We start from the raw sequence: 14,723 nt of genomic DNA on the forward strand, positions 1-14,723 counted from the left end.
GACCGTGGCAAAAGGAAGGTCTAAATAGAATGAAGCTTATCTTTCTTCTTTTCCTCTAAATTGGTTGTAGGGACTTTTTCATTAACAGTTTACTCCAGGGGTGCATGGGTGGCTCAGTCAGTTGAGCGTCCGACTTAGGCTCAGGTCATGATCTCACAGCTCATGAGTTCGAGCCCCGTGTTGGGCTCTGTGCTGACAGCTCGAAGCCTGGAGCCTGCTTCAGATTCTGTGTCTCCCTCTCTCTCTGCCCCTAACCCACTCATATTCTGTCTCTGTCTCTCTCAAAAATAAATAAACATTAAAAAAAAATTTTTTTTTAAGAAGTGTACTCCAGGATTTGGAGAAAGTTCTTTGCATCACTTTGCACTAGAAAGTTCTTTGCATCACTTGGAAAAAGAAGTGGTTTTGATTTGTGCTTTTTAAAAATATTAATCTCTTGAGGCTTCTTATTAATATTTTTAAGACTTGACAAATTATCAGTACTTCTCTAGTGGTCTCAAACTGTTGTTGGACTGCTTATAAAGTAGACTACTTTCCCAGTAGGATAGCTCAGCCAAGGGTACTTGAGGGAATATTATAGAACATAATACTAGATACTCTACACTAGAATAACAAACTTTAGAATTTCTGATGCAGCAGAAAGACCACTGAACTTGGCAGGTGGAAGACTTGGGTTCTGGTCCTAGTTAGTGCTGACATTTTCCAGCTGTTAGACCTTGGACAAGTCAGTGAACCAATTTGGTCAATGCCTCCAACTGCCTGACTCCCCTCAACCTCAGCTGGTGACTGACTTTAACATAGGGTATCAGGACAGCTGTAAGCAACTTCACCTTCGCTTCCCTCCACCTCAGAATCTCTCTTTCTCTTCAGCTATTCTTTCTTCCTTTGCTCCCATCTCAAAAGGCTATGCTCCCATCTCAAAAGGCTACAGGTCCCTCCTTGCACAGGTGAATGCCTTCATTGTGGCCCTGCCCTCATCATTTAGCCCGCCCTGGTGTTCTCTCTCTAGTGTCTTTCTCCCTTTTGCTTATACTTCTGTCCATTTTACAAAAAAGGCCGCTTTTGGCCCTGGCTTCCCTCTTGTTGCTTTTACCATCACACTTCCTCAGACTAACATCCTGGTCTGGGGCCTCATTCCCTCCCCCACCACCCTCCTTAATCCTGAAATCCGATCTGATCTGTGCCCTCCCTCTGTCTCCACAGTTGCTCTTGGGAAGTTCAGCTCCCAGTTGCTAGAGCCTTGTCTTCGTCAGACTCTGCAGCATCAGTTCCGTGGGCTGTGCTGTCCTCAAATTGCCCTCCTCCGTGTCTGTCTGCAGCATTGCAGGCTTCAGGTTCTTCCTCTAAGACATCCTGATCTCTGTCTTCTCTGGCCCCATCATCCTCTTCCACCCACCATTGGAATGGGGCAGCCCTCCAAGCCCTTGACTTTCTTTCTTCTCTATTCCTCACCTGAGTGATATCCTCTCTCGCTGGTATGCTCTGGTATCAACCGACTCTCAGCTGAGTGAGCACAGTTCTTGGGATTCTGTTCTGCTGACTGTGTTCTGATTTCCACACCAGGGCCTCAGCAGAAAAGTTTCCACCAAAGCACCTTTTCTGCCTGACCCCTCTGCCCCCACTCTTGTGAGTTGAATAAACACTCTGGTGACCTAGCCTTGAAACCTGGCAGCCATTTTTGATCCCTACCTCTCATTTAACTCCACCTCCAATCATTTTCTTAGCATCCTTCCCTGGTCCAGCCCTACCATTATCTTGTTCTCTCTCCCTCTCTCCCTTTTCTCTTCTTTATAGACCAGCTTTTATTTCTGACACCTGATCAATTATCCTAAAGTATATTCTGGCTTTTCAAAGAACTTTAATGGCTTCCCATTTTAGACCAAAAGAGGTTCAGACTTCTCAGTCTGCCATGTCAAGTCTCTTTCTGTCTTGCTCTGCTTTGTCTTCCAGACTCACCTCCAGTACGTCCCTATATGCACCCTGTGGGGTCAGACTTACCATTTTACCAATGTAACTACCTCTGTTCTCTCTGCTCATGCCTTTCTGTTCAGTTCTTAGCTATCTCATCAAGACACATGGTCATATCCCTTCCCTCTATGAAGACCTTAATTCTCTTAATGCTCCTTGAATCTTTGTAGTCCATTTTTAACAGTACTACTCAGAATTCTGGTTCACAACAAGATAATGAGTTCATATCAGAATGTCAGTCAACCCACTGCTTTCTTCATCGAGGAAGTCTTGCTATGAAAAAAAATATCAGCAGAGCTAAATAATGTACTTGGTAATAAACTGATTTACATTCTGGCACAAGCTCCTTATGACATTGAGTGAGTAGGAACAGCTCACAGACAGGGTCCTGGGACCACACTTTGGTTTATCACTCTCTGTCGCTTCACATATTGCCTGGTGGTGTGGTTGACTGTGTGCTAGAAGGTCAGCTTCTCAAAAGTGAGGGTTGAATCTTATTTCTTTCTGTTTCCAATACATGCAGTAGGTACTCAATACGTTTATTGAGCTGACATCCAAGGCCACTCTTAGAGCTCCGATTTTTATGAAATAAATGTTTTTCCTGCTCAGTCTTTGGGTAGGGGCAGCAACAATAGGATCCGGAATAATTCATTAGATAGGGTGTCAAGATATGCCTGCCCCAGGGGGTTAAGGGTCTCATTTTGCCCTCTGTGTTGATGGTCACCTCAGTGCCCTGTGGATCAACCCAGGGGTTGACAGGAAGGAAACTGGGGAGAGCAACAGGGGAAGAGATGGGCAGGCAAAGAAGAAAGCTGAGTCATGCCAATGATGATGCTCTTAGCAGCAATTAACAGACCCTCCAACCAATATGTTTAAGAATCCCTTGAGATAAAGGTCTGAAGACAAAAGTTCCAGTGCTGGTTCAGTTGCTCAGGGATGTCATTAAGGAGGTAGGCCTTTTCATCTCTTTGCTATTTTCAGTGCATCAGCGTGCTCCTACTCATGGTTGCAAGGTGGCTGAAGCAGCACTAAAGCAATACTTCCTCACGTGGCAGTGTCCAAAGCAGGAAGGAAGAGGTGGATGGGAAGCGGGTGGGGTTCTCCTCAGGAGTCTCTCTCTGTTCGTCAGGATGAAGCCTTTCCCAGAAGTCCCTAGGACACTCTCCTCTCATCTCACTGGCCAGAATCTGCCAGGGAGCTACAAGGAAAGCTGAGAACATGAGCATGGGCATTTTCAGCTTCTGCAAATAGGCTGTAGGCGAAGAAGAAAGGGGTTGGAGAACCACCAACAAAATGTGCCAGAAGAGTCCTGAAGTAGTAGTGATGGGATCAGACAGGTACTAGGGAAAGATAGAGAGAAGGCAAAATCAGAGGGAAGAGCTCATAAGGAAAACCCAAACTTGACAAGAGATATTGCTGAGAATAAGAACAACATAATCCTTCAGAGTCACTCAACATTTGTTGTGAGTCCAGGTCCTTTTCCAGTTACCTCACGTGATTCTTATCCAAGCCTTTTGGCTGGCATTACCGACCCGTCTTATGGATAAGTAAACCAAACTGGGAAGGCCAAGACTGTAGTCCCCAAAGCTTGCCTAGAGACCAGTGCTGAGTTGATGTATCAGATTTACCTAGCCCCTAATCAGCTAGTCTGGAGGGGTCACACAGTGTCACACAGAGAATAAATGGCAGGTCACGTTTGAAACCAGAGCTTCTCTCTCCAGCAATAAAAACAACTAACATTTGGCATTTATTAACAAATTTGGGGCGCTATATTAAGTGTTCTGCATGTACTACCTTATTTAATCCTTAGATTACCCTATGAAAGAGGTACACATTTTATAATTTCTGACATTATGGTATTACAAGTAATTTGCTTTCTGGTGGTGGAGTCTGGAGAAGACTTGCGGAAATGGCACCTCTCAAGGGGAAGGAAAAGAAGGAAGAACAGGTCATCAGCCTCAGATCTCAAGTGGCTGAAGGAGAAAATGTGTTTGGTGTCCACCGCATCTTTGCATCCTTCAGTGACACTATTGTCCAGGTCACTGATCTTTCTGGCAAGGAAACCATCTGCTGTGTGACTAGTGAGATGAAGGTGAAGGCTGACCGAGATGAGTCCTCTCCCTTTGCTGCCATGTTGGCTGCCCAGGATGTAGCCCAAAGGTACAAGGAGCTGGGCACCGCTGCCCTCCACATCCAACTCCAGGCCACAGGAGCAAATAGGACCAAGATCCCTGGCCCTGGAGCCCAGTCAACCCTCAGAGCCATTGTCCACTCAGGAATGAAGATCGGGCAGATTGAGGAAGCCACCCCCATCCCCTCTGATAGTACCTGCAGGAAGGGGGGTTGCTGTGGTCACCGTCTATGAACAGGATTTCTCAAATTATTGTTTTCTGTTAATAAACTGCCTTTGTATAAGCTTTAAGAAAAAGATAAGTAATTTGCCAATATTGCCCAGTAGTAAAGTGACAGAGTCAGGATTTGGACGCAGGCCTTCTGACTCCAGAGCTGACACTTTAAAGTTACTGATACATTCTGCTGCCTGTCTAGGTTCCAGGTTCCAAATGCTTAGCCCATGGCTTTTTCTGCTCTGTGCTCTCTATAAATGTCATTGTGACAAATCTTAAATCACAACCAGCTAAGGGAAAAACCCTGGTGGGCATAAAACCGTCATCCTGTGATTGGTGGAGAGAACTCCGGCACCGAATTCTTGGGATTAAAGCCTCATGGAGAAGATGCTCCCATCTGTGCATGATGGGGTGGGGGCTAACTCGGCTAGGGAGAAGGCAGCTTCAGGTTGAAAGGAGAAATCAGTGGTTGGTGTGGCGCTTCTCCGCTCCGCTTCCTACATGAGCCTGTAACTGTGTACAGTGAATGGCAGAAAGGAAATAGTCTTTTATGTCGTGGGGCTTTGTTCCCATGATGGTAATCCTCTATTTTAATGCTGATAAGTACAATAGTGAGGATTATGCTCCTTAATTTAATTTGGCCTGCATATGGCAAAGCTCTTGCCAGGCTTTTATTTGACATTCTTTAGCACAGCTAGCCTGTTGTTATATAACAAGAAGCCCCTATAACGGAGGCAGGAGATTGATAATGCTGGTGCACGTGTTTCTACCCGGCGGCTCGTTACACACCTCCAGAGAAACCGCTTCCTTGTGGGCCACTTCAGGGAGGATTCGGACTCCGAGTGACGGGAATCTTCATGACTCAGGCAGCTCGAGGAGAGCTGGCACCTCGCAAGAGGGGAAAGCGAGCACATATTTCTCCCACTCTGGGGCTTGGAGCCAACTGGGCTGACCTCAGAATGGATGAGCCAGAGAAACAGCCTCCCAGTCAGGGCCAACTGTGGGCCAGATCTTCATGTGGGCTGTAAAAGTACAGATTGCCACATATCTTGACACACACACTGCGTGGGGGGTCCCCGCAGAAATATGTGGCAGTGCTAAGAAGATTAAACAAAACAAAACTTCCCTTATGTATCAGGAGGACCTTTCCTCTCCCACCCTTCAGTCCCCGTACTCCTTTTTCCTTCCACTTCTGTTTCTCCCCCTCCGGAGGCGGGTGCCCTCCAGCCAAGTGCCTACTGCCAGGGCCAAGTTAATGCACTAGGCATTAGAGGAACTTAGACACCGAAGGAGGGTGGCGGCAGGTATGGGCGCAGTGGTAGAGGTGGTGGCCTTCTTCTAGGAAGTGCTCGTGATGTGGGAGATACGCTGTGTGTTATCTCCTTTGGGTAGAAAGCAGATGGGCCTTGGTGACAGTCCTGAGTTTAAATAATAGTTCAGCTTCTTATGAACTACGAGTCTTTGGTCAAATCCCTTCATCTTTCTGAAACTCGGTGTCCTGGGCTGCAGAAAGGGCGTGATTGTGAGGATTGGAGATGATCTCTGCAAGGGAACTAGCATAGCTCTAGATACATGGTAAATGCTCACGGGATGATAACACGCTGCTGTTGGTTGTGGTGATGGAAGTGGTAACAACAGTAGTATGTGCAAGCTAGCCTGAGGCGAAGAGTCAAGGCTCCTCTGGCTTAGCTGTAAGGCTTTAGACTAAAATACACATTGAGGATTCCAGCACTTTAGAAACTTTGAACAGCCCTCACTCTCTGCTTTAACGTGAGGGTCATATTTTATTTTCTTGTGTTCCTGGCTTTTATGCCAGGGATAAACGTGAGGTTGAGTTTGGGCCCGACTCACCCTTGCCAATATGGCCAGGGTTTCACTGGCACAGCCTCAAGTGGTAACTTCCAGAGCTTACTCGATTGTTAGGGCCTTCTTGGAGTTTCTTGATTTTTAAAGTACTCATTGGTCACATTTATTTTCAAACCGTTTTTGAAGCCAGAAATCTTATCACCAGCTGAAAGGAGCTTCAAGGAAAAATCTGTTTTGAGTTATATTTTTCCTTGTGGATTTGCTTATGGCTGTACATAAATATTTATCTGAACTATTTCAACAAACCTTAAATCATCAGTGGATCAGTGATCCTTATGCAAAAGACCCTTTTAGAAGGATTGTGGATGTCAAGAATGTCAGCAGTCCAAGTTCTTTTTGGAGGACCAAATTCCAAAGTCTAGTGCCCTCTTTTAAAATTATCTGGAGCTGTTTGGTGATTTTCAGTATGTCTTTTGTTTTCCTGTTTCTGTATACCTGTCCATGCTATTCCTTCTGAATAGAATTTCCTTGACAGTTCTTTCTTTACCTGGAATATTTTACTCATCCGTCACGCTATCACCCATGTGGCACCTCATGCAGGGTTTTGAAACAGACTAGAGCTAGGAGAAGACCATCCCAGGTGGGAGAAAGAGTGAACCATGGTCCAGAGGCATGATGTGCAGGGGGCACAACAAGAAGGCGAGGTGTCCAGTGGGATGAAGGCAGAGGGTGTGGTGGGAGGGACGTGATGCAGGGAGAACTATAATGGGCAATAAAGCAGATAGGAGCCAAGATGTGGGAGGCTTAAAGATGCACAAAATGTTTTGGACCATATTCTATAAGCTGAAAAATGTACACATACAGTCATTGAGTAGAATATGGTCTGCAGACGTATTTTGGTTGGCCTGAACAATGTTTTTAAAATTCTTAATTTAGTTTCCAACTTATAAAAATAGAAAGACTTCATGGAACAATTCAGATTTCTGACGGCTTTAAAAAATTGTTGTATCTAGCAGCAGTCTGCTGGGACCGAGTAGAGGGTGTCTTCCATTGATTCCTACTCACAGACTGCTTAATTCATGGCCTGGCCCCACCAGCATCTGAGTTTGACTCCTGTCCACTGTGTTCAGGGGCACCATGCAGGCAGAGGAAGCAGTTTAGGCTATGGACTCTGGAGCCAGATTGCTTCTGTCTAGGCTCAGGTCCGTGTCCAACTAGCTCAGTGACCTTGGGCAAGTTAAGCACATGTCTAATAATGGTACCTATCTCCTATAACCATTGTGAGAATAAATTATAGGAAATGTTTAGAAGACTACCAGGCGTGTAGTAAATGCACAGAAATGTTAACTGTTATTACTATAGTCTATATGTGATAATAAACTCCAGGGTTGAAACTGTCACTCATTTCTGGATAACAGCTGAATCTGGATCTTGGGCCACTATAAGCATAAGGGTAATTGATGAACGGATGAATGAATTTTTACTTCTGTTAGATCCAAAGCTAAATTTAATTAGTTTTCCCTCAAGAAATGCTTCTTATTTATGTTGAGTTTGACTTCAACATAATAATTGATTTTTGATAAAGTAGGAATCTGGCTTTCTCAGAAACCCAACAGTGCTAACAAAATAAGTGAATGGAAATGTTAACATTGTCTCATTTTTCTGTAATGGATCTAACTTCCTAACTCAGAAATGAGACCTGGGGTGCCTGGGTGGCTCAGTCAGTTAAGCATTGGACTTTTGATCTCAGCTCAGGTCTTGATCTCAGGGTCATGAGTTCAAACCCTGCAATGGGCTGCATGCTGGGTGTGAAGCCTACTTAAAAAAAAAATTAAGACCCAAGTTTGGGAAGATGCTTAATTATGTATTTTCTTTATGAAGCAGAGTTATTGGCAGGTAACTGCCTATGGTTACTATCTTAATTTAGAGTTAGCTGCTAGGATCCAGACATAGTGAACTTAAGCAGAAATATTAGAACACATTTTTTGAAGTTTATTTATTTATTTTGAGAGAGAGAGCGAGAGACAGAGAGAAAGCGGGTGGGGGAGGGGCAGAGAGAGAGAGAGAGAGAGAGAGAGAGAGAGAGACAGAATCCCAAGCGGGCTCTGTGTTGTCAGCACAGAGCCTGATGCTGGACTCGAACTCACAAACCATGAGATCATGACCTGAGCTGAGATCAAGAGTCAAAATATTTGACTGAGCCACCCCAGCACCGTGCTGTTAGAACACATTTTTGACTTGGGTTCTCTGACCACCCCCACCCACACACGAGATCCACACTTCAAGGCAGTGTTTTGGGCCTGGTGTCTCAGACAAACATGGAGCATCTCCAGAAATGGTTTGGACAGTTTGACGTGAGAACCAATTTCGGTGCGTTCGACATAACCTCATGTATAGCCGCAGTTACCCCATCACCCACCGAGGCCTTAAATGTGATCCCCTGTGGACACATCAGCAAGTGATGCTGTCAGCGAATGATGGCATGAGCTCTGTGGAGTTGACCTGCAATGTTGGATTTACTTTCTTTCTGGAAAGCCTGCACATTTACAGAGAACTTTGGTCCAGTGACACTTAATTTTATTTGGGTAAATATCATCTAAAACTGAATGATATGTTCAGTTTATACTGAAAGGTGGAAGTTGCTCTTTCACTTTATACTTTAAGTAGCAAATAACTCCCCCCCCCCTTATTTTTTTATAAAAAATCAACGGTTCAGAATGATAACCTGTACTTTTACTAAAGAAATCTCCATCTCTCTTTAGCTCTCTCCTTTTCCTTCTTTCTTTCCTTTTCTTCTCTCTCAGTTTCTGTTTGTCTCTCTCCGTATACAATTGATACTTACATCGCTAAAGTTCTGGTTTCTAATCTAAAGGTCAGTTTCAAGGAACGACAAAATTTGGCAAATTCTTCTGACCATTTCATCATCCCTTGCTCCCGTCCTACATTACCCATTTTGTGAGTGTAGGAAATTCTAGAAATTCAGTACATCTCTGATACCTACTTTGCTTGTATCCACATCCATACCTTTGCTGTGTTCAGGCTCAGAATGAGTTTTTGACGAAAATACCTTTGCAGAGCACCTGGGTGGCTCAGTCGGTTAAGCGTCTAACTCTTGATTTCAGCTCAGGTCATGATCTCACAGTCATGATATCGAGCCCCACATAAGGCTCCATGCTGGGTATGGAGCCTGCTTAAGATTCTCTCTCTCCCTTTCTTATACCCTTCCCCATGCTTGTTCTTTCTCTCTCTCGCTCTCAAAAAAAAAAAAAAAAAAAAAAAATCTTTGCATATTGAGCCTATTTTGAAAGAAAAAACAAACTTGAGAAAAGAAAACTTGTTCAAGATGAAAATATTGCAGGAAACAAAATTTGTGTAAAAATGAATTCTAGATAAAAGTGTTTTATCATCAATACTTAAGGAAACCTAGATTATAATCTTACAGGTTGAAGGAAGAATAACTTTATATATTTCCACAGCCTTGTTAACTTTATTTCATTTTCTTTGGGTTAAAAGGAAAAACAGTAGTGTTTCTGTTCCAAATGTATTTTGTGGATTCTGTGGCATTTGGCTTGTACCTGCAGGGCACAAATATTCCAGCATATTTCCCATTAGTATTGCCCCAGTCACTTTAAACTGTGAAGGACCTGAGCAAGTGTTGGCCACAGCAGCCATTGACAGTAGTGATGCCACACTCTTTCTGTGTGCACCTCAGTGACTTCTCAGACTTGCCTCCTTGATGAGCAGACAAAACAGAAGGAGGCTGGAATTTTTTTCTTTTCATCTCAATGGTGTAGGTCAGGAAGACAGGAATAGAGAGCTTTGGTGAAACAGGGCTCTAGCGACTGCTGTGATTGGGAAATTAGATAATAAACAGACCCTGTTACTAAGATTCTAATGGCCTAAAATCAACACAGTCTGGAGACGCAGGCAGGAGTGGCCTTCCTTGCTCTGGCCCAGACCTTCCCCGGAGAGCTCTTTGTGTCAACAAGAACAGCCAGCGCTCCTGGCCCGCTCCCAGCACTCAGAGTGGGGCTATCATTTTTGTTTGCTTTGCAAATATCTTAATGGGAAGTGGTTCAACACCACCTATGGGTTAATCTGAGGGGTTCTGCTTGGCAGCTGTTAGCTCTGAGAGCCACATGGCTGCTCTCGGGTGGAGGGAGTCAGGCTGACGGTTAACTACCCAGCGCCAGGTTGAGGCATCTCCTTTGCTTATTGGATTTACTGACTGGCAGGAAGCACAAGCACCTTGTTGTCTTTTATTTTTAGTTCGTTCCTCCTGGGAGTGTATTCTCAGATCCAATTGTGCTTTTCCCTCTAAGGCAGGGCTGTTGTTTCCATTAGTTTCTCTAGCATGCCACATACTTCTTTCACCCAAGTGCAATCTCATAGAATCTGTAATTTCATATTAAAAGTGGTGGTGTGGCAGTGGTGGAGTCCGTGGTATTGTTGCAGGAAGAAGGATCTGATCTGTTAGCCTGTTAGGAGGGCAAAGCTACAGCCCTGTCTTCACCGGGGATCTAAAGGCTTGAATAGATACCAACTTTCTTAAGAATCTCTGCTCTGCTGTTCCCTCAGTTTTCTTTTCTCTTCCTAAATTTGGCTCTCACTTGTCTTGACCCATGGGAACGCTTCCCCAGGTGACTTGGCCAACTCATGTTTTTCTGGATCTGCGTCAGTAGACATTGGCTCAAATTAACTCTTTCTTTATGCTTCCTTCACAGGATTTCAGGCAGGGCTGGGACAGTTTCCACAGTGCAGGTTAGGAAAGCTCCTAGACTGATGACAGACTTGTAGACAGTTTCCAAACGCCCCATTTGTAAAAATGCAAAAAGTTCAGATGACTCTATAAACTCTGGAACAAATGTCCAGCTACCCTCAGTAACAGTGCAGACTTGCTTCTAAGACTTTTTCCTTTCCTGAAGACTTCCACACCTATTTGTGGAGTTGCCTGGTGGTTGAGAGCAAGGGCTAGACCTGCTGCTGCTAAGGGTAAGTAAGGCTTTGATGAACTCATTTGCTCCATTTCCTCGTCATTAAATGGAAGACAAAATGACACGATGTCTACCTCACCAGGTTGAGAATGTCCAGTGAGATAACGTAGATAAGGTGTATCTTACCTGACACATAAAACATATTCATGAATAGTAATAAAGAAGGAGTTATTGTTGCTCTCTCTGAAGTACCCATCTTTCCCTATGTAATTTTTAGTGTTCTACATTCTTTTCTGAGACATTCATTTTGAAATCTGTGGTTCCTAACTCTTTAAAATGAAGTCAGTGCTGAAGTGCCTAGGTGGGTCAGCCGGTTAAGCTTCCGACCTTGGCTCGGGTCAGGATCTCATGGTTCATGGGTTCCCCGCATTGGGCTCCTTGATAACAGCATGGAGCCTACTTGGGATTCTCTCTCTCTCCCCTTTTCTCGCTGCCCCTCCCCCACTTGCTCACGTGCACATGTGTGCGCATGCTCTCTCTCTCTCTCAAACTTAAAAAAAAAAATTAAGCTAGTGCCAAATCGAGGACAATTCAGTATCAAAGTAAATAATGATAATAAAAGAATATAGTGTATTGAATAAAATAAGAATCCACTAGTCTATATTGATAGATGGAAGGGAGGGAGGGAGAGAATGAGAGGAGGGAGGGAAAGGAAGATGAAGAAAGGAAGAAACAGGGTAAGGTTTTCCTTGCAATAAACTGTGAAATAATAAATGTAAAAGGAATGATTAAAACAGAAAATCATTGTTTGGCAACTGTTAAAATAACCATTGTTTTAGACAAAAATCATCAACGGATGCTAAAACTAGTAGGGAAAGTTTAAGGAGTTAACTAGCTTTTTACATAATCACAGAGTAAATCTCCATGAGATACTTAGTGATTGCAAAAAGACAGTGGGGCAGTCTGGCAGACCCTATGTTAACCAAGTGTTGAAAGTTAGCATCACCAGTAATTGGACAAATTGACAGCATCTTCCTCCTCATGATGCACTGAGGAAGAACACAATATTACTTCGGTGGATTTCCTGCCAAATGCGCATAACCTGAATTTAATCATGAAGAAACAGCAGACAAACCAGAAAGACCTCTTCTAAAATTAATGATCTATAGGTTTTAAAATGCAACACAAAGGAAGACTAAGGAACTGTTTCAGATGAAAGGAGACTAGAGAAACATGACAACTGAATGCAGTGTATGGTCCAGAATTTGCCTTTTCTATAGAAGACATTATTGGGACAGGTGGCAAAATCCAGACAGCCTAAACATTGGATAATAGTATTGTATTAATATTAATTTCCTGATTTTGGTTATTTTACCTCATCATATAAGAGAATGCCCTTGCTTTTAAGAAGCACACACTGGGGCGCCTGGGTGGCTCAGCCAGTTGAGCGTCCGACTTAGGCTCAGGTCATGATCTCACAGCTCGTGAGTTCGAGCCCTGTGTCGGGCTCTGTCTGACAGCTCAGAGCCTGGAGACTGCTTCTGCTTCTGTGTCTCCCTCTCTCTCTGCCTCTAACCCACTCGCATTCTGTCTCTGTCTCTGTCAAAAATAAATAAACATTAAAAAAAAAATTTAAGAAGCACGCACTGAAGTATTTAGGGATAAAGGGACACCAGGTGCAACTGACTCTCAAATGGTTCAGAAAAAAATTATATGTATTTGTGCATACGGATATCAGTATACATGTACCGAGAGAAAGAGAGGAGAGAGGATAAGACAAATGTATATATTGCTAATATTTGGAGAATATTCTGAGGAGTATACAAAATTTCATATGTTATTCTTGCATCTTTACTATAAATGTGAAATTAAGTCAAAATAAAAAGTTAAAATTGGGCACCTAGGTGGCTCAGTCAGTTAAACATCTGACTTGATCTCAGCTCAGGTTTTCGTCACAGGGTCTTGAGTTCAGGCCCCGTGTTGGGCTCCACACTGGGTATGGAGCCTACTTGAAAAAAAAAAGTTAAAATTAAAAAGTAAATTCGGTGCTACTTCTCTCCTTTTGACTGGGCAGTTCATCAGCCACTTTCTCTTTAGATCACAGTCCCTCTCAATCCATACCTGCAAGTCTAGTCACATGAGCATTGCCCTGCTTGCTGTCTGTCCTTGACTTCTCCACTGTGACGTTGCTGACTGCATACAATCTTGTTTAGGCTTTTTCACTTCAGTTTTTAAAAATTCCCTCAACTGTTTCTCCCTACGCTCACGCCCCCTCCCTCATCTGTCTTTGGGCCTCATCGTTTAGTGCCTGCTTATCTATCATGCACTTTATTTCAGGATTTCTTGCTTTTATTTCTCTGAACTGAGCACTGCTTTCATAATTAAAGGAGGAAAACAGGGTTAAATATACCACCTTTGGTGGGTATACTAGTGACAAGAGCATCGTCCAAAGAATGTGGATGTTAGACTCCTCTTACCTCTGATTTACTTGGACAAGTCACATCAGCCTTTCTAGGCCTCAGTTTTCCCACTTAAAGCATGAAAAAGAAATGGTAAATTACCTCTGAAGTTTCCTTTGTCTCCACAAGTCTCTGCCCTGGCCTAATTCAGGCTTTAAAGTGCTAGAACTGTCACTCAAAATTAACTCAACCCACAAGTTACCTTGTGACCCCACTCAAAGGAGAAACAGAGGTCACGAAAGGAAGCTACCCCTGGGGTACCTGTCATTAGCATTCTCCTGTCCCTCAAGCCTGAAGTTTCCCAGTTCAGGGACTTTCAGAAGTACAAAATTATAGACAACTAATATTAAACACCTTGCTAAGTGTGCGTTTCTAAATTCTGACCGTGGATATATCTTCTAACTTAATTATTTTAAAATCCTTTTGTTGTCTTTTTTGTTCTGCCTAAAAGCACAAATGGAAACCTTTTGCCCCAATTTTGCAAGAATTTTTATTTACATTTTCCTGATGAAGATGCTGAGGTACTGATTTGTCCAAGATCAAGTTGTCATATTTGGCAAATAAAAATGCAGGATACCCACTTAAATTTGCATTTTATATAAATAACTTTTAGTGTATGTCTCATGAAATATTTTAAAAAACATACCAAAAAATTATGTGTTGTATACTTAGAATTCAAAATACACCATTAAGTGAGTGCATTTTAGTGCTAGCCCATGTGTTTTGGCACTAATATGTCAGGAATATGTACGTGTATATCATAAATATGTATCATAAAGTATGTTGCTAAGCCTTTATCAATTGTTTGCAATAGTCTTCTGGCTTCTACGTGCCATAACACAATGTTTTTTACCTTTTAGGAGCTTTTGCTTGAAAACATATTCAAAGACATCAATTCCTATTTTTTTTATTAAGGGCTCTATTCTGATATCATCTACTGCAGCCATTCAGTCTAAAATTGCAGACCCTAGGGATGCCTGGGTGGCTTAGTCTGTTAAGTGTCCAACTCTTGATTTCAGTTCGGGTCATGATCTCACAATTGTGAGATCAAGCCCCATGTCAGCCTCGGCGCTGAGCGTGGAAGCTGTTTGGAATTCTCTCCCCCTTACCGTCTGCCTCTCTCTGTCACGCCCCCCCCCCCCCCCCCCCCGCCGCTCATGTGTGATCACTTGTACTTGCTCCCTCTCTCCCTCAAAATAAATAAATATTTT

The 14,723-nt window shown here is 43.3% G+C and overlaps 2 protein-coding genes across 9 annotated transcripts in view; both read left to right on the forward strand.

Annotated features, from left to right (window-relative positions):
- The window catches only part of MYO3B (myosin IIIB), a 475,983-nt gene that overhangs the window by 358,895 nt on the left and 102,365 nt on the right, over positions 1–14,723 (forward strand). The gene's annotated exons all lie outside the window — the stretch shown is intronic.
- On the forward strand, positions 273–8,219 carry LOC123379167 (40S ribosomal protein S14-like). The gene has a single exon (XM_045033935.1). It carries the CDS (start codon positions 3,878–3,880, stop codon positions 4,331–4,333), a length of 456 nt encoding a protein of 151 aa, XP_044889870.1. The 5' UTR covers positions 273–3,877; the 3' UTR covers positions 4,334–8,219.

Source organism: Felis catus, chromosome C1 (genome assembly GCF_018350175.1).
Source record: "Felis catus isolate Fca126 chromosome C1, F.catus_Fca126_mat1.0, whole genome shotgun sequence".
Lineage (NCBI taxonomy): Eukaryota > Metazoa > Chordata > Mammalia > Carnivora > Felidae > Felis > Felis catus.